General features: G+C 48.0%; 1 protein-coding gene across 1 annotated transcript in view; it reads right to left on the reverse strand.

Annotated features, from left to right (window-relative positions):
- The window catches only part of ACE (angiotensin I converting enzyme), a 90,928-nt gene that overhangs the window by 20,174 nt on the left and 50,390 nt on the right, over nt 1–20,364 (reverse strand). Inside the window, exons 11-15 of the mRNA XM_015429127.1 lie at nt 20,089–20,211; nt 16,189–16,400; nt 10,003–10,139; nt 8,624–8,782; nt 5,033–5,120 (exon numbers count right to left, since the gene is read on the reverse strand). Of these exons, the coding sequence (XP_015284613.1) occupies nt 5,033–5,120; nt 8,624–8,782; nt 10,003–10,139; nt 16,189–16,400; nt 20,089–20,211 (719 nt within the window). The remainder of the gene's footprint in view (nt 1–5,032; nt 5,121–8,623; nt 8,783–10,002; nt 10,140–16,188; nt 16,401–20,088; nt 20,212–20,364) is intronic.

The raw sequence follows: 20,364 nt of genomic DNA on the forward strand, positions 1-20,364 counted from the left end.
CTTCGGACAGCGCTGGCTCTTCGGCTTTGAAACGGAGATGAGCACCGCAACCCTAGAGTCGGACTCGACTGGCTTTCGAGCAAGGGAACCTTTACCTATCAAGGTCAGCACCAGTTTCAAATATACCAACTCGTAGTCAAAAGGACAGTCTGCAATCCGCATACACCAGATGCCACATTATAAATTCTCTGAATCCTAAGTAGCATTACATTCTACTGAACCAAAATCTTCTCCCTGTTTGCCACAGGGTATTCGTGTTTAGGAGTCTACTGTTAGCAGCTGAGTTGGGAAATACCTGGAGATTTTGGGGGTAGAGGTGGGAGGGCGGGGCTCGGGGAGGGACCTCAGCGGGGTCTAACGCCACAGAGCCCACCCTCAGAAGATCTCCAGGCTCGCCCTGGAGGTTGGCAAACCTATATAGGACCCACAAAGACCACACACCTCTCCAATGATTACTGTCACATCGTTACCTAGATTCCATTCTGACTGAAAGCCATCCTTATATTCAAGATAGTCAAAGCTGAAAGCCATCCTTATATTCAAGATAGTATACATCTTTGTTAACAGCCTTTTGGGAATGTTTCCTTCAAAATCAATTTATAATTCTCTACTCAGTGGCACATGGCCTGTCTTTTCAGAACTAAGCTTCTAATCTGATGATACTGGGGTGTGGTGGTGAAAAGTCACAGCCGCCTTATGGTGACCCCGTAGAATTTTCAAGGCAAGAGACATCCAGAGATGGTTTCCCATTGGCTGCCTCCGCATCACAACCTTGGTATTTGCTGCTTTTGGGTGTGGCCTGTTATGCTAACGTGTTCCTGCTGGGCGTGGCCAACTTGGGAGCCAGCCGGAACTCCGTTCCTGTGCGTTCCTGTCCAAAAATAGCCCTGAAGATTGTATACATCTTTGATAACAGTCTTTTGGGAACATTTCCTTCAAAATCAATTTATAATTGGGACTCAAGTGAATTTCCTACTCAGTGGCACATGGCCTGTCTTTTTAGAACTAAGCTTCTGATGATACTGGGGGGGGTGTGGTGGTGAAAAGTCACAGCCGCCTTATGGTGACCCCGTAGAATTTTCAAGGCAAGAGACATCCAGAGATGGTTTCCCATTGGCTGCCTCCGCATCACAACCTTGGTATTTGCCGGAGGTCTTCCATTCATTTACTAGCCAGGGCCAAACCCTGCTGAGCTTCCAAGATCAGATGAGATCGCGATAGCCTTGGCAGTCCAGGTCAGGGCTAATACGGGGGTGTAAAGGTAAAGGTAAAGGTTCCCTTGCTCGAAAGCCAGTCGAATCCGACTCTAGGGTTGCAGTGCTCATCTCTGTTTCAAAGCCGAAGAGCCAGCGCTGTCCGGAGACGCTTCCGTGGTCATGTGGCCGGCATGACTAAACACCAAGGTGCATGGAATGCTGTTACCTTCCCACTGAAGTGGTACCTATTTATCTACTTGCAATTTCTTGCTTTCGAACTGCTAGGTTGGCAGGAGCTGGAACTAGAGACGGGAGCTCACTCCGTCATGCGGCCCCCTCGGGTCTCGAACTGCTGAATGACCGACCTTCCACAGCCTGCAGCTCAGCGTCTCCACCCCTTGCGCCACCGCAGCTCCAATACGGGGGTGGGGGGGGATCTAATTTTGTGCCTAACATAACCGCATGACAAGAAACTGAATTCCCTTTAACAGAAGTCCTAAATGGTTTGGGAGCAGGATACTCGCAGGGTGTTCCTTCTCCTGTACAGGTCCTTCCCATGTGGTCCCACCTGCCCAGGTCAGGCCGAGGGCAGCAACAGAGAGGACGTTCTGGGGGCAGAGCCCCACGGACAGAGTTCCTGCACAGATGAGGTCTGCCTGCCTGGTACCTGAGCCTCGCCCCTCGATGATGCCTCAGGCCCAAACCTTCCTTGCTGCTTGGGCTTCACGCTGAGATTTAATTGATGGTGGGGTTGTCCGTGGGTGTGGCTACTGCCTGGGTTTGGCCTACTATTGTTTAATTAACTGTTACACATCTGGGGATCATCTGGTGTTTTCTTATTATGTTTTTATTACTGGGGCCCCCACCTTTTCAACAAATGATTAAAATCCCATTACCTTTGCTTCTTCCCCAAAGGAAAATAAAAATTACTACTTAGTTTTGCCATGTCAGTATCCAAACAGAAGAACAGCAAAGGACCAGCACTGATATTCCCAGGTATTTATGCCAAATATTGATGGAACTACTATATAAAATGGCACATCTGGATGAAATTTAAAAAGATACCACTCCTTAGAGAGGGTGGGCACGCCAACCTCCCTTGTGGGAGGGCGTTAGCTGACAGTCCGACGTCCTGGTCAAGCTTGTAAAAGGCGAAACAGCTTCACGGCTACGAAAAAGAACGCCTGCAATGGATGTTCCGGCCAGGCGGTGGCAGTGTGGCGATTGACATACGGGTCCTGAGGCCTGGCCAGCAAGCACCCGTGCGGGAAAATGACAGAGCCAGCCAGAAGACATCTACACCGGGCAGTGACGGCGCGTGCAATTACAGTGAATATATGTTGTCTTCCCTATCCCCTACGAACACTGTTAGTCCCTTGTCTATATATGGAGTAACTGTACATCGCTTTGAGCCCACTGGGGAAAGCGATTAATAAATGGAAAGTATTATTATTATTAAGTATTATTATTAAGATGGGACAAAGTTCAAGTGTCACTTTTGGGGAGAATATCTGTGATTAAGAAGAAGAAGAAGAGATTGGATTTATACCCCGCCCTTCACTTGGAGTCTCAGAGCGGCTTACAAACTCCTCTCCCTTCCCCTCCCCACAACAGACGCCCTGTGAGGTGGGTGGGGCTGAGAGAGATCTGACACAAACTGCTCTTTTTCAAGGACAGCTGTGCCAGAGCTTGTGACTAACCCAAGGTCACATCAGCAGGTGCAAGTGGAGGAGTGGGGAATCAAACCTGGTTCTCCCAGATTAGAATCCGCACACTTAACCACCACACCAAAGATTAATTTTTTACCTAGAATGTTATTTCTGTTTCAGACTATTCTCGTTTTGATAATGGATGTGCCATTTAAACAATGGCAGAAAGATATATCCAGAAAAAAACCACATGTCAAATATAAGGTAAGTCTAGGATTTGTCCGAAAACACCCTTGTGGTTATCACCACAAGAAGCTCATTTTAGAAGAGAAATGACAAGTTTGCATAAATGGTTAAACATATTGTGATATGTTGGAATTCTTGCAAATGGGAATATAAACTAAAATCAAGGAAATATTTTATAACAGAAGGATATAACTGTCAATGTTTTTCATATTTACAATGGTTTTTGTATTTAGAATAATAGAAGCACAGAGTTGGAAGGGACCATACAGGCCATCTAGTCCAACTCTCCTTGCTTAATGCAGGATCAGCCTAGAGCATCCCTGACCAGTGTTTGTCCAGCTGCTGCTTAAAGACTGCCAGTGAGGGGGCGCTCACCACCTCCCTAGGAAGCGGATTCCACGGTTGCACAACTCTGACTGTCAAAAAGTTTTTCCTAATATCCAGCCAGTACCTTCCAGCCCTTAATTTAAACCCATTCTTGCAATTCCTCTCCTCTGCTGCCAACAGGAACAGCTCCCTGCCCTCCTCTAAGGGATGAGGTTGGAGCACTGTGGGAAGCCGAACAGGGGGGGGTAGGATGTATAATTGTTTATTATATCCTAATAAAGGTTTTTCAAAAAATAAATAAATGGTTTTTGTATTTAAGTAGATAAACGGTAGTGTGATTTTGAACAATCCCAGTCTGTATTTGAAACAAAACTATGTGCATATGATGAACGTTATTGCTAAAATTATAAATTCTTGTTGAAGTTTGAGATAGAGGAAGAACAAGTGAAAGAATGTATGATAAAATGTGCCAAATTTTTTGAATATGACATACAAATGGAACAACAGGAAAATATGTGGTAAAAAGGGTTGAACATTAAGTTATAGTCTTAAAGAGAATTTCTTAAGACGATGTATGTCTCTCCAGAGAAACTGGCCAAAATGTATAAAGGTACTTCTACCTTATGTTGGAAATGTGAACAACATGAAGGAACATTTTACCATATGTGGTGGACATGCAAGAAAGCCAAAAAATTATGGATATAAATACAATTATTAATTCAGAAGATTTTAAAGATTAATATACAATTGAAACCAGAGTCTTTTCTTTTGGGATTAATGGACAAACAGCTAGAAAGGAGTCGTAGAACTTTGTTTTTATATGTGACAACGGCAGTGAGACTACTATGTGCACAGAAATTGAAGAGTTAAACATTGCCTACAATAGAGGACTGGTTGGAGAGGATGCTGGAAGTTGTAACAATGGCAAAGCTTCATTAATTAGAGAAAAGACAAAGTTTGTTTATTGCTGATTGGAAGCTTCTTATACACTTTTTGTATGAAATTGAAAATAATGACTGGATGATCTGTGGGTTTGGTGAATAAGGAATTCAGATAATAGGAAAAAGAGAACTTTTCATTGTAAATGTAGAGTAAGAGAAAATTTGGTATTCAAATTTATATTTGTCATAGAGAAAATCGGAAGCCTCCTATGTATTCTCTACACTTTCCTCTTTATTTCTGTTGTTTTTTTGGTTACTTATTCGTCTTTTGTTCAATAAAATTTTTAAATGTGAAAAAGAGAAACATCTCAATAAGCGTATGCAGAATCAGACAGCCCACACACAGCCAAGGTGAGGATGCAATAACTGACAGAAAGCGGAAACTGTTCTCCCTGCAGATGATGTGGTATTTCGTTTAAGGCAACCGGTACAGAAACGTGATCTGGGAAGGGTCCTGTATGGCAGGAAGACTGATTGGGTATTTCAGTCAGATGACATCCCTGTCAAGCATGTACTTGCAGACTGACACCCCCACCCTTGCTGATCCTTCTGCTGACTGATAATCCCAAAGTTTCAGGTTTGAAAGCATCTCTACGAAGTTTCGTGGACTCAGGGAACTGGGGTAGGGGGAGATTATTCCTATCAGCCATGGGATGTTGCGGCTGGGACTTACCTGGATCCAGGGCCTTGCAGCCTTTTTCTCCATTGCAGACTTTGGCTACACTGTAAGTCGTCTCCATGTCTGAGAGGAGCTGATTATACTGAAAGAAGGATGACTTGCAATTATTCTGCTTTGAGGGTGAAAGAAGTACTTCTCTCTTGTCCCATCTGGTTCAACGTCCCCTCCCTGACTCATTATACCGGTAGCAAATATAGTTTATGGATCCCTGCCCTCATTATACCGGTAGCAAATATAGTTTATGGATCTGAAGTGATCAGAAATGTTTCTGGCTACGGCTCTTAGTGACTGGAACCCACTGGGGCCGGATCATACAGCTGTGAAGACAGGCAGGGACTGGGATGTCACACACGTCCTCTATCTCCTGCACAGCTTCCTCTCTTCTGACTCAGGGATCCTACAGAAAGCTCTCCTCTTCTTGGGACATTTGGCTGCTTCTGACACCCCCTATCAGTCTCCCCACCAGTGTTCCCTCTAAGCTGAGTTAGTGTGAGCTAGCTCACAGTTTTTTAGCTTATGGCTCACACATTTTTGCCTTAGCTCAGGAAGGATGGCTCCAGAGCGAACTGATTTATGCAGTAGCCAGATCGCCTGCTCACAACTTTAATGCCAGTAGCTCACAAAGTAGAATTTTTGCTCACAAGACTCCACAGCTTAGAGGGAACATTGCTCCCCACATGAGTCAAACTCTGTTCGCAGCAGCAAGCATGGCTTGGGGACCTTGGCCCCCACTTCTCTGCTGCAAAATGGCCAGGGTGGGGGCCATTTGCAAGGAAGGAGGGGCAGGCTCCAGCCTTGACTCACTGGTCACTGGCCTCTTAAACACTGCCCCATCTGCAGCAACCTGCTCCAGCAGAAAAGCAGTGGCCCAAGACTCCACACCCGTTCTTGCCGCTGGACACTTAGGGATCAGTCTTGTTTCACTTGTTTGGAAGGTAGCTGAATCCTCCCCAAACAGGTACTCCTGGTAACAAAATGGCCATGCCTTCTCTGTTCTGAAGGTCTACCATCTTGGAAGCAACTGCTCTGCAACTTCCTTGCATGTCCCAGTCCCGATGTTGCCTGCACCTCAGTACCTCAGCATCTTTTGTTTACTTCTCTGGCTTCATTTCTGTTTCACCCGGTCCCAAAAATTCAGGGTTAGATTATAACATTTATCCCTTAGGGACGAACTACGCACTGCTTATTTATTTAATTTTTAGCACCGCTTTTTATCTGACAATCAATATCCCCAGTGAACTTTGCCCACCCCATCACTTGTAATTGCCTCGCTGGAATTCAAGGGAAAAGAGATAGAACTGTGTTATCAGCAGCATACTGATGGGGAAAAGGAACTGTAGATAATCCTTAAAGTGAGGAGGCAAAGGGTCCACCCTCAGCAGCACCCAGCCTGGAGCAGTGAACAACATTCTCATGACACCCATTTGGTTATTATTTAAAAAACTGGTTCTGAGCTGCACTGACGACGGCATCTTCTCCAAGGCAGCTGAGGACCATCTCTGAAGATCTCTGGTTTGAGTACAGCGGACTTTGATTTGGTTCAGGGCAGTCCTTCTAGAACTGGCCCTTCATCTATGGAAAGAGTTCATCCTTTCAGGATCTCAGTAGTCCTTCCTTGAACGATACCATGTGTGAATGTTGGCGACGATCTTTAAATATATTGCACTGTCTTCAGAGCCAGTCTTTAACGCATATTATTTTTTGTTATGTACACTACATCGGATGTTGTTCACTGCTATGGATTTGAAACATTTTGGTGTAGTTTATTATCAGCGTGCCTTGCATCCACCCACTGAGGACGGGTGAGGATGAGGACATTGAGCATGGCTGCTCTGAAGAGTTTCATGTACATATGGAAATGTATAGGCGACAGAAGAGAGACTCGCAGGAGGCAGCTCAACTGGACAACCCCCACAGGATGGAGAAGACTCTCTGGCCCACCTTCTGGAACACAGTTCATCGTCAGGAGTGGAACCACTGCAGAGCTGGGCCTCCTCCCCTGACCCAGGCAGGCAGCCCCCAAGGATACCGTGGTCAAACTGCAGGCCACTAAGAGGTCCAGGAGAATGAACAGCGATATGCTCCTCTGCCTGTCTGGTGAAGGATGCCCACCACCATGGCCAAGGCAGTGTCCGCTCCCAAACTGAGTCAGCTTGAAATGGCTCCATGTAACAAGTCTCACCCCAGGAAATCTAGAACTGAGCCATTACCTTGCCCAAGGAACATCAGTAACAGACTAGCCGGTAATTACCTAGACCCACAGAACTGTAGGGGATGTCTTTAGCACCAGTCTTGCAATAGTCTGTCAGGAAAGCAAATCCATGTAATTGAACCCCAGAAAACCCAGTCAGAGAGGTGGAGAAAAGGGGGAGGAAGTATTTACTGTTTTCCTGCCTCCCCTTCTCCCGAGAGAGGGGAATGTTGTGGTTTTGTTACATGCAATTGTGTTGTTCATGATGATGAGTCCCTTGAAGGCCCAGAATCAAACAGAACAGATCGAGGTAGCAGGAAAGGGGTAACAAAGGAAATGTTGATTTTTAAAAAAACCCCTAATATTTAAATCTACCAGTTTTCTAACTCTGTGAAGCACCCTCTGGGTCCAGCTCTCCCTTCCACTCACCTCCTTCAGCTCCTCCTCAGACAGGGCTGCCCGCTCAATGTCACTCAGCTTCTTTAAAATGCGCTTGATGCTGGGGTCCTGGAAGTCAGTCGGATCAAACTGCCGAGCCTGCAGGCCATATTGCAGCGTGTGGCTTGACATTTCCAGATTCTTTTCTAACTGAATCAGGACACATGTGGAGAAGGAACATGTCAGGTTAGCGCAGCACAGCTGCAGCGGGTCTCCTTATTCTTGGGGCCTCATGACACAAAGCCACCCTCAAACCACATTCCGGTAAAAAAAAACAAAAGCCACGTATACAGCTGCCTTATAGTAAGCCAGTCCTTTGATTCCTTTCACTGGCTATGGCCTTCTGCCGGAGACTGCTTCCTCCTTGCCGGTCATACAATCTCTTTCTGTTGTTGTTGTTGTTCAGTCGCACAGTCGAGTCCGACTCTTCGCAACCCCATGGACAAGATCACGCCAGGCCCTCCTGTCTTCCGCCGTCCTCTGAAGTTTGCTCAATTTCATGTTCGTTGCATCTATGACACTGTCTAACCATCTCATCCTTTGCCATCCCCATCTTCTTTGACCTTCAATCTTTCCCAGCATCAGGGTCTTCTCCAGTGAGTGCTCCCTTCTCATTTGGTGACCAGTCTTGCAATAGTCTGTCAGGAAAGCAAATCCATGTAATTGAACCCCAGAAAACCCAGTCAGAGAGGTGGAGAAAAGGGGGAGGAAGTATTTACTGTTTTCCTGCCTCCCCTTCTCCCGAGAGAGGGGAATGTTGTGGTTTTGTTACATGCAATTGTGTTGTTCATGATGATGAGTCCCTTGAAGGCCCAGAATCAAACAGAACAGATCGAGGTAGCAGGAAAGGGGTAACAAAGGAAATGTTGATTTTTAAAAAAACCCCTAATATTTAAATCTACCAGTTTTCTAACTCTGTGAAGCACCCTCTGGGTCCAGCTCTCCCTTCCACTCACCTCCTTCAGCTCCTCCTCAGACAGGGCTGCCCGCTCAATGTCACTCAGCTTCTTTAAAATGCGCTTGATGCTGGGGTCCTGGAAGTCAGTCGGATCAAACTGCCGAGCCTGCAGGCCATATTGCAGCGTGTGGCTTGACATTTCCAGATTCTTTTCTAACTGAATCAGGACACATGTGGAGAAGGAACATGTCAGGTTAGCGCAGCACAGCTGCAGCGGGTCTCCTTATTCTTGGGGCCTCATGACACAAAGCCACCCTCAAACCACATTCCGGTAAAAAAAAACAAAAGCCACGTATACAGCTGCCTTATAGTAAGCCAGTCCTTTGATTCCTTTCACTGGCTATGGCCTTCTGCCGGAGACTGCTTCCTCCTTGCCGGTCATACAATCTCTTTCTGTTGTTGTTGTTGTTCAGTCGCACAGTCGAGTCCGACTCTTCGCAACCCCATGGACAAGATCACGCCAGGCCCTCCTGTCTTCCGCCGTCCTCTGAAGTTTGCTCAATTTCATGTTCGTTGCATCTATGACACTGTCTAACCATCTCATCCAGCCCAAACCCAACAAAGCAGTAACACAAAACATCAGCATTGTAGATTTCAGATAAATCTCAGGCTCTGGCCAGTTTCCAGCAAAAGGAAGTAAAGTAACCAGCATACACAACTCTGTTTCTTATGATGCTGGCTTGGGAGTCTAGCCAAGAGGAGAATAGTCAAAAGCCAATAGCACCTTTACGACTAATATTGTAGCATAAGCTTTTTGACGAAGAGAGCTGTGTTTCTTGAAAGCTTATGCTACAATAAAGTTTGTTAGTCTTAAAGGTGCTACTGGGCTTTTTACTATTTTGCAGGAACAGATGGAGAAGACCCTGATGCTGGGAAAGACTGAAAGTCAAAGACGACGGAGACAGCAAAGGATGAGATGGTTGGACAGTGTCATAGATGCAACGAACATGAAATTGAGCCAACTTCAGAGGACAGCGGAAAACAGGAGGGCCTGGCGAGATCTTGTCCATGGGGTCGCGAAGAGTCGGACTCAACTGTGCGACTGAACAACAACAAAACTCCTCTGGATCTATAGCCAATTGGATTTCCTTGGCAGATCTTTGAGTGGGGCAAATATGTCTGTGCGTTGGCGGGGGGAGGGGGGAGCAATCAGCCACTTCGTTGACACTTTAGGGCACACGGACATCTTTGGGCCTCAGAAACCTTTCCCTTCAAAGGACTGCCCACGGGGTTCCGAAGCAGTTGAGCTTCTAAACAGCCACTGTGCACATCCCGTAGAGCACGTGACGTAATTCTTTGGTGGGCACCAGAAACAGAGCAGAGGAGCTTCCCCCTCGTCTTGTTTAAGCCCCACTAGTGAGTCCCAAGAGGTCCTACCATGATCTGTTTGTTGTAGTCTGTGATGTTGACATTGTATGCCCACGAGGCCTCTGTGTAAGCATTCCAGACTGCTTCAGATGTGAGGTTGTACTCCATCAAGAACTCTTTGGCCACGGCTTCATCGGCTATTTTATCTGGAAAAGGGGAAAGGGGAGGGGGAAATATAGCACTTAGGGATTTTCCCCCCCATTTGGCCTAGGATAGCAAGGCCTACTACTTAATTCTCAAGAAGCGAGCTCACGGGGACTCAGTTGGCTGTCTTTATGGGAACCAGAACACTCTTCCTATCTAAAAGGGGCATCTGCTTGCTGTGGTGATCCAGCAATGAAGCAAAGGCACTCTTCAAAGGCTCACGGGACTCCTCTTTCCTTAGGGCAAAACGCTCTCCTTTCCAACGTGCTCCCGAGCTGAGATCTGGCAGCTCCCGGGACCCACCTGAGCCGGCTTCACCCCCAGGCATCCCCCTGCCCTCAAAGAGAAAGAGGAGGAGCCGGCAGAAGTGGGACAAGGTGCCCCCGGCCAGGCATCTGCCTTTGTTCATGGGGAGGAGGAGGAGGAGGAGGGAATGGAGTCCCAGCGGATGGGGAAGCCAACGCCCTGGAATCCCCCATCACTGTGCAACCATGTGGCCCCCATAGGCCCGTATGACATCAGGAGCAAGGAACCCTATCCAGAAAAGAGACAGGTGCTCTTCTCATGCTGTGCGAATGAGGGCTCCACCCATGCCTTACTCTGGGAAGCAGCAAGCATTTCCCACAAGCCGCCTTCCGAGGGCAGCTGTCTGGTACCTGCCTCCCACCCCCAGCTGCCCATGAGCCAGTGCTTTGCAACACGGCCGGCGAAATGGCCATTCCCAAAGGGAGGGTCGCTCTGTCCCGTTCTAATAGGGGAGCAAAAAAGCCTTGGGCCTGGAGAGCAGGGCCACGTCAGGACGGGAGGAGTCACGTTGTGCTTCAATGCCTGAAAGGATCAGATGCTTCTCCTTCCAAGCCAATGAAAATGTGACTACGGGACTGGGTGTGAATGGGTTTGCCCTGGCCTCCATAGAGATTGCTCTTATTGTCCTGTTTGGCGCACAATTTTTGTTTTTAAAAAACCCAATACAGTCCAATAATACAGAATCGGAGGTTCTTAATCTTAAATCCACCAGTGCCCACGAGTACACGAAATTATAATCAAATCCCCACCATCTATGTATTTATTTAAGTATTTATATGCCACCATTCCCACTGACCACGGCAGCTCAAGACTGCTTAGGGGGGAAACTGGCCTGCAGATAAAAAGAGAATTAAAAGCATCAAAAGGCAACAAAAGTACAGCTACGGAAGCTCCCCTCAAAATAATTTCTTCTGTATTAAATTAACTGCAAAACTGTTTCTTGCAGGAGGAGGACAGCAGAAGGGGTTCTCTGCGCCTCCCTGGGGAGGGCATCCCATAATACTGCACCGGACATCCAAAACTGTGGGGCCAGTGCTTCTGCTAAAAAACGCTGAACCAAGGGAGAACCTGAACAGAAGGCTCAGCGAGGAAGAGGCCCTGGGGAGGCAAGGAGGCTTGGGGCACGTGAGAAACAAAAACAAACGGGGACATCAAAAAAACATCCCAAACAAGGCAATTTTATCAGGTGCACTTATCTCAAGCACAGTTCCCTTGAGTCCAGGAGATAAGGTGGGATATAAACATTTTTAATAAATAAATAAATCCAGTGAGACCCTTTGCCTGACGGTCATCCGCTAAATCCTTGATGTTCAGCTTGATTTTCTTTGCTGTCTCCTACTTTTTAAAGGAAGAAATCAAGGATTTTATCCTCTGGATGGGTTAAGCAGTATAAACCTCTTGGCAATAGTTGCGGTGGCTCAAGTGGTTAAGACGCTGAACTGCAGGCTGCGGAAGGTCAGTAGTTCAGCAGTTCAAGACCCGGGTGCCGCAAGACGGGGTGAGCTCCTGTCTCTAGTTCCAGCTCCTGCCAACCTAGCAGTTCGAAAGCAAGAAATTGCAAGTAGATAAATAGGTACCACTTCAGCGGGAAGGTAACAGCGTTCCGTGCGCCTTGGTGTTTAGTCATGCCGGCCACATGACCACGGAAGCGTCTCCGGACAGCGCTGGCTCTTCAGCTTTGAAACGGAGATGAGCGCCGCAACCCTAGAGTCGGATTCGACTGGCTTTCGAGCAAGGGAACCTTTACCTTTACTATTGTCTTGGCAACAAGATTCAAGAACATTATTTCAACAGGTATAACCTTTAACCAATCCAGTTTTGCTCCAAAATTTCACTTAACAAACATCAAAATCCCAAAATGTGTTTAACATAATTGAATATGTAAACCATCTGCCCCCTGTGAGTTTATTTTTGGATAAAGACAATGCATTTGATAGGTTGAGAGACAAAGTTTCTCATCAAGTGTACAGAAGTTAGAATTTGGGCAATATTTCCTAGAGGGGATCAAAGCCATCTATATCTTATGTGAGACTTAACCATTAATGGTAAACTGTCATGTTGAGATATCTGGAGGCACCAGGCAAGGTTGCCTGCTATCAGCTCTGATCTTTAGATCTTTAGAATCTGTAGTGTTACACATACAACATCCCTAACTCAAGAACGTAAGATTATAGTTGTAAACTATGTGCAGAGGAAGTAAATATCACTGGTTGTGATCACCAAAATAATTGGAGAATATAGCATTGTAGATGTGTATCAGCTAACATTTACATAACCGAAGCTTGACTTTTCTGTGCAGATGTATCTTACTTGGGACAGTTTGTTGTTGGGTTGGTTTTTTTGCAGAATATTAACACAAAATCAGTGGGGTATCTTGGAATATTAATCCCAAAATAAAATAGTTATGTTGTTCAAATTAATTGTAAATAAAATTAAACCTGATCTTTCTCTTTGGTCCCAGATTATCTATTTTAGGACACATAAACACCATAAACAGTGGTTCTCCATAAATTAACTTTTTAATTATGTAATGTGCCAGCATCTGTCTCTGGACATAAGTTAAGAGAATACCAGAAAATAATTATGTTATACAGCTGAGAAATTAGTGTTTGTATGCAGATTTTAAAATATAAAGTTGAATGTTAAGCAAAACAAGATGTGATCTATGTATTGTTATGTATGAAATGACAATAAACAAAATTAAGACATAAAAAACACCCCAGCCAAGGTGATTTATTCATACAGGCAAATTTATAATATATGAATATGATACACAGATCTTGGGCATTCAACATTCAACAAGACCCTTGAGCCCAATGGCCGTCAGCCAGCTCCGGGATGTCGGGCTATATTCCTGCTTGCTGGATGCCACCTTGTTTATAGGCCAGGAGGAGAAATTTCAGAACGGCAGTTTTATCCTCAGGGAGGAAGGGAGCAGTATAAAACTACTTCCCTCTGCTGGCTCTCAGAAACCATTGCAAATGGGAAGAAATTGCTGGCTAATGCCCCCCCCCCCCCCGTTCTGAATACATCCCCATACAGAATCACTGAACTAGTCGTCCATCCACTTCTTCCCTCCGCCTCCAACCTCCAGGCTGACCTGTGCTGTGGCTGGTGGCTTCACCCTCCTGGCCTCCAGGCAGCCTATCAGAATAGCCCAGGGCAGCAAAGAGCTCCTATTGGTGCAGTGCAGGTTTCTGACAGCCGTGTAGCTGCCCCCCTCTCCATCCCTCAGAATCCAACTTTCTTGAAGTTCAAAATCCACGACAAATAAAAAGGGGCCACATTGGCTGAATGGCTGCTATATTTCTCGTAGAAGTCATATGCATATCTGTGTTTTCCAGCCAAGAAAAAACTGACAGGGAACCGTGCATCGGAAGGGCAGAAGCCTCCGAGGGCTGTTGAGCCGCGACAAAGGCCCCTCAAAGCCATCCCACGGTCAGGCCAGCCGGTGGCCAGTGTCAGTCATTCCATCCACTAGGGATGGCCCAGGATTGGCTACTGTGTCTCTCCCCAAAGGTGCACCCCACTGTTTATTTTATTTATTAAAACATTCATATCCCACTTATTCTTGTGGCTCAAGGAGGATTACAACAAGAGTTACACACTCTCAGTGAAAGCCAAGAATCAACCCCCTCCCCCTTTATAGACGCCTGCCATTCAAAAGCCCTGGCAAGCAGGCAGGCCTTGTAGCACCTTCTGAAGACCTCCAAGGAGGAGGCCCACACCTTCAGGGAGCTCCTTCCACAGAGCCGGAGCGGCAACGGGAAAGGCCTGTGCCTCATTTTGGACCAGCTGTACTTTCCAGGTTGTCTTCAAAGGCAGCCCCGCTTAAAGAACACTGCACTAACCCAACCCTGAAATTACAGAAGCTTGGACCACTGTGGATGAGTCTAGGTAGCAAGGGAGCTGGCGAATCAGGCGCAACTGATCCAAGGTGCTCCAGCCCGCTTTTCAAACAGCAAGGCAGGGGTCTGTGAATACCCTCCCCCCAAGAGTTTAACCTTCTCTGAAAAAAGCCAACATCGCTCCATCTAGGACAAGTGGATTCAGTTCCTCTAGAATATCAGCCTTCCCAACCACTATTACCGCCGTCACATTTGGATTCGGCTTCAGCTTGTCCTCCCTCAGCCAGCTGACCACAACTTCAAAGCACCAGTTCAGAACAAAGACAGACACCTCTGGAGGCTTGGATAATGGAACACAGAGCTGGGTGTCGTCTGCATATTGATGACGCCCAACCCCAAAGCTCCAGACAGTCTCATTCGGCGGCCTCATATTGAGCGGGGGGTGAGAGAATAGAAGCCTGTGGCACTCCACATGATCAATTCTACCCAGTTGATTCTGCACCTTCAGTGGAGACTCTTGAATTGCATCCTGTTCGCAACTGCCCACGTCTCCAGAGTATTCAGGTCTTGTTGAATTTTAACTCTATCTTCTTGGGTGTCTGCTACTCCTCCCAATTTGGTATCATCAGCAAATTTAAGGAGTAGCCCTTCTACCCCTTCATCCAGATCACTGATAAAAATATTGAAAAGCACCGGGTCCAAAACCGAGCCCTGCGGCACCCAACTGAACACCTCCCTCCAATCTGATGGAACGCCATTGACCACCACTCTTTGGATGCCGTCCTCTAACCAGTCCCCTATCAACCGAACTGTCCGATAGTCCAGCCCACAGTCTTCCAGTTTGCCCATCTCAGAATGTCATGGGGAACCTTATCAAAAGCTTTACTGAAATCCAGGGAAATCACATCAACAGAGTTCCCACGATCCAGTAAGCTCGTCACACGATCAAAGAAGGAAACCAGGTTGGTCTGACGAGATCTGTTGGGGACAACCTCAGCTGAGTTTGGGACTCTGCCCACAACGTCCCAGTTGCAAGAGAACCAGGGACGCCGAGTGTGCCATCGCTGTGCCCTTCCCGCCTGCCATCACTGTCTCTGCAGCCTCCCATGCTCTGCTCTGCACAGCAGGTGTTGACGGCGGGGGGACGGTTGGGGTGGGTGGTGGGGGGGGGGGGGGGGGGGGGGAGGGGGCTGCCGGGCCTCGCTCTCCTTTTCTGGGAACGGAGCCCCTGCCTCTCCTCTGCTACAAGGCTGCTTCCCCCCCCCTCCAGAGAGCTATGGTGGGGCGGGGGGGACAGGCAGAACAGCCTCTGTGGAAGAGGCAGATGTGTGTCCCCACCGGCTGCCCTCATCCTGGCTTGGCTCCTGAGTCCCACCCGACGGGGATATGAACTCCTCAGTGAGGCTGTTCTGCTGTGGCCACCCCTGCCGAGTGGGCCGCGGAAGTGCAGGCCCACTGTGGCGGGAGGGGCCCTCTTTCCTTCCCTGGCTCAAGGGAACACGGCTGCTGCAGGCCAGGACCGGAGCCCCCCTCTACAAGAGCTCCCAGGGCTCCCACCGGCCATGCTGCAGTGCCCCTTCCAGGGCAGAGGAGTTTGCATTCCTTTGCCTCCACTTCTCCTGTTTCTGCACATGCCTGAGGTCAGGGAGGCAGAGCTACATCAGGCGGTGTTTGCTGGCTGTAGCTGTGCATGTCACTCATGGGTTAGGGTGTTGCTAGGGTTGCCTCCTCGAAGCCCTCCTCGCTCTGCCTTCTGAGCTTTGCCTTTTGTCACTTATTTCCCCCTCTGTGGAATGGCCCCGGGACACCGACCAGCGCTGCTGGAGCCACGCTGGCATCAGTAGGCTGCCGCCATGGGGAGTGGGGCCTGGGACCGGGCTGCCCCATCATGATTTACCGATGCCTGCCGGGTATCCCTCCGGGATGGGAGGACGCCACTCAAAGTCCGGCCAGCCCAGCGTTTCATTCATCCGGCCGTTCTGTTCCTTCAGCCACTGAGTCACAGGGCTGAAGTAGTCCAGCAGTGCCGTCGCATCCATCTGGTCTGTGCCGGTGAGTTGCTGGAGGATATCCTGCCACCGCTCGGAAGACCCAGCCCTCAGCGCCTCGCTGCAGGGAAAGAGACAAGAAGGAAGGAAGAATGAGACGGACACAAAGGCCCTCTCCCGCCCGGGCCTGGCAAAAGCAGGAGAGAACGCTTCCTCTCCCCAGGCCCCCAATGGAGGAGGGCTTTGGTCTTCTTCCTGCGTGAAAGCAGCCTGGGGCTTGTGTCGCCTGGCCACGAACAGCCTGTTGCGCCAGCATCTCCCTTGCTGCCCTCTCCTTGAGACATGCCTGGCACTGCGCTCGGGGTGGGGTGGGGGGCAATGTTCCCTCTAAGCTGTGGAGTCTTGGGAGCACAAATTCTACTTTATGACCTCCTGGCATTAAAGTTGTGAGTGAGCCGTTTGGTTGCTGCACAAATTAGTTTGCTTTGAGGGCCTCCTTCCTGAGCTAAGGCAAAAATCTGTGAGCTGGAGGCTAAAAAACTGTGAGCTAGCCCACACCAACTCACTTTAGAGGGAACACTGGTGGGGGGCGATACAAAGGTGGAGGTGGAGAGCCTCATCTCAGGGCACCCTCAGACATGGTGGAAGGCATTCATTCATTCATTCATTCATTCATTCATTCATTCATTCATTCATTCATTCATTCATTCATTCATTCATTCATTCATTCATTCATTCATTCATTCATTCATTCATTCATTCATTCATTCATTCATTCATTCATTCATTCATTCATTCATTCATTCATTCATTCATTCATTCATTCATTCATTCATTACAACCTTCCTTGATATTGCGGTGGATTTATCCTCCCAATAGATGTTTCAGCAGAAGTTCCTCAGAATGGATTGCTAATTGTCCTTGGTGCCTAAATGACCTTATTATAGGTGTAATTAAGAGGGCTCTTTCTTCTGCATAATAGGAACAATGGAATAGTATATGGGAAAGGGTCTCAATTGACTCGGAGGGGCATGAGCAAAGTCTCAAATGCCTAGGAATGCATTGAAATGGTGGAAGGCTAAGATGTCCATCCACTATCCTGGCATCCCCTCTTCAGTGCGTCATGCCTTTACAGAGAGCCAGTTTGGTGTAGTGGTTAGGACTCTAATCTGGGAGAACCGGGTTTGATTCCTCACTCCTCCACATGCGGCTGCTGGTGTGACCTTGGGTCCGTCATAAGTTTTCTCAGAGCTGTTCTCTCAAGGACAGTTCTTGAGAGAGCTCTCTCAGCCCCACCTGCCTCACAGGGTGTCTGTTGGGGGGGCGGGAGGGAAAGGAGATTGTAAGCCGCTCTGAGACTCCTTCTGGTAGGAGGAGGAGGAGGAGGAGGAGGAGGAGATTGTATTTATACCCCGCCCTTCCATTGGAGTCTCAGAGCGGCTGACAAACTCCTTCCCCTCCCCCTCCCCACAACAGACACCCTGTGAGATGGGTGGGGCTGAGAGAACTCTGACACAAACTGCTCTTTCAGCAACAGCTGTGCCAGAGCTTGTGACTGACCCAAGGTCACATCAGCAGGTGCAAGTGGAGGAGTGGGGACTCAAACCCGGTTCTCCCAGATTAGAGTCCGCGCACTTAACCACGACACCAAACTGGTGACGGCTGGGGTATAAATCCGATCTCTTCTTCTTCTTTCCATCCACTGAATGAGGATGCGTAGCTGTCTTCTGGAACTCACCCTGTGCCAACAATCCCGTGGATTCCTCTAGCAACATTGGTTGACCACATCTGGGTGATCACAAGTCACAAGGCCGGCATGCCTGAAAGGGCAGCCCGGGCATCTCTCCCCGAGATCGAACTCCTGTACATTTTTGAGCAGCTTCTCTTCCCGTCTCATTGGAGGGGCAGGAAACACATGAACACGTGGAGCTGCCATGTACTGAATCAGTCCCTTGGTCCATCAACATCAGTATAGAGCACGATACAGGAACTCGTGGGCACTCAAGGAAATTGCTGAGCGGTCGGGTTAGAACGGATAAAAGGAAGTCCTTCTTCACCCAAAGAGTGATTAACACATGGAATTCACTGCCACAGGAGGTGATGGCAGTGGCTACAAGCATGGACGGCTTCAAGAGGGAATTAGATAAGCATATGGAGCAGAGGTCCACCGCTGGCTATTAGCCACAAGGCAGAGATAGGAACCCTCAGGCTGGGGCAAGGGATGCTCTGTATTCTTGGTGCTTGGAGGGGGGCAACAGTGGGAGGGCTCCTAGTGCCCTGGGCCCACTGCTGGACCTCCTGATGGCACCTGGAATTTTTGGCCACTGTGTGACACAGAGTGTTGGATGGGATGGGCCATTCGCCTGATCCAACATTGGCGTCTCTCATGTTCTTACGTCTGGGGCAGAGATGTTCTGTATTCTTGGTGCTTGGGGGACAACAGTGGGAGGGCTTCTAATGTCCTGACCCCACTGCTGGACCTCCTGATGGCACTGGTATTTCTGGCCACTGTGTGACACAGAGTGTTGGACTGGATGGGCCATTGGCTTCATCCAACACTGGCGTCTCTTATGTTCTTATGTCTACTCAGACTGGCAGCAGCTCTCCAGGGTCTCAAGGTGACGTCTTCCACATCACCTACATTCTCTTAACTGGAGATGCTGGGGATTGAACCTGGGACCTTCTGCATTGGAAGCAGATGCTCTCCCACTCCGCCACAGCTCTGGCAGGGGCCCTGACTGGAACGGCTGGCTCCTCTTGCGCTCTTGTTCCGCCAAAAGGGGAGCCTGGGAGGACCTGCTGGGCAGGGAGACCCCACCCCTCAGCCCTCAGTTTTTCCCCCCCCCCCCAGTTCTTCAGAAGACAACTTCCACTGCATGGCCACTATCATTTCCCTGCCTGCACCTTGTTCACCAAGATGTGGGCACCAAGCTCCACAGGGAGTCACAAGGAACGCATTTATATCCCGCCCTTTCCCGAAGGCTCAGGGCGGCTAACAGGGGCACCAAGTGCCAGGTAAAACAATATCATATAGTTTAAAACAAAGCATATAATTAAAACAAACACGAATAGTTTAAAACCATAAATTACAATCAAATATAACAATATACAGCAAACTTCAGCAAGAGGGAAGATCTTAACATCACCTAGCTACCAACAGTCTCATACTTCAAGCCGTTTCCAGTGCTTTAAATGCTGTATGAAATTGGAATTTGGGTGACATTGGTGGTTTAAGTTGCAATGTGAACCTTAAGGGCGTTATGGGATGGTTGTGAATGGTTGTGTGAGTGTATGAGTATGGTTGTAGATCACCAAATGATTGCTATGTACAATGACAATAAAGTTGTTGTTGTTGTTGTTATTGTTGTTATTATTGTTGTTATTATTGTTGTTATTATTGTTATTATTATTATTATTATTATTATTATTATTATTATTATTATTATTATTATTATTATTATTATTATTATTATTATTATTATTATTATTATTATTATTATTGATCCCTCTGATCCACACTGGCCCACAGCAGGAGTCCCATCCTGTCCCAGCTGTTCACCTCCGTCCCTCCTAACTTTTAGCCCACTTGCATTTTCTTGCTTGCACCCTGTACTCACCAGCAGCCGTGAATGGTTGGGGATGCTTTTTGTATCTTTTGCCCCCAAGTTTGCAGAAAGAATAGCCCCCAGCTCTGTGTGGCTCCCCTGACCAATTTCTCCTCCAGGTGGTGGTGGGGGCCCTGCCCAGTGCTGTTAGATACCTACTATCTTCCCTCGCTACTCTGCTTCTCTCTCCCCCTCCACCCTTACCTGAGTTTCCTTCCAGCTTCTCTGGACTGGTAGATGTCACAGGTGTGGAGAGGGCCGGTGTGGTTGGCAGCCTGGCAGAGGGCCTTGTGGAACTGGAACTGCAGGATGAAACTGACAAAGTACCTGCCCAAGAGGAAGCGAAACTCCTGTTGAGCCCTCTCGATTCATTAGCAAACGAAGATTTTAACTATCACTGTCATTTCCCCCACAATGGATGTGGTTCAGTTCTGAAGGCAGGAGGTCAACGTCCTGCTAGTCCCAAACGCTCCAAGCTGG

The sequence above is a fragment of the Gekko japonicus genome, unplaced genomic scaffold (genome assembly GCF_001447785.1).
Source record: "Gekko japonicus isolate JY-2015 unplaced genomic scaffold, Gekko_japonicus_V1.1 scaffold2189, whole genome shotgun sequence".
Lineage (NCBI taxonomy): Eukaryota > Metazoa > Chordata > Lepidosauria > Squamata > Gekkonidae > Gekko > Gekko japonicus.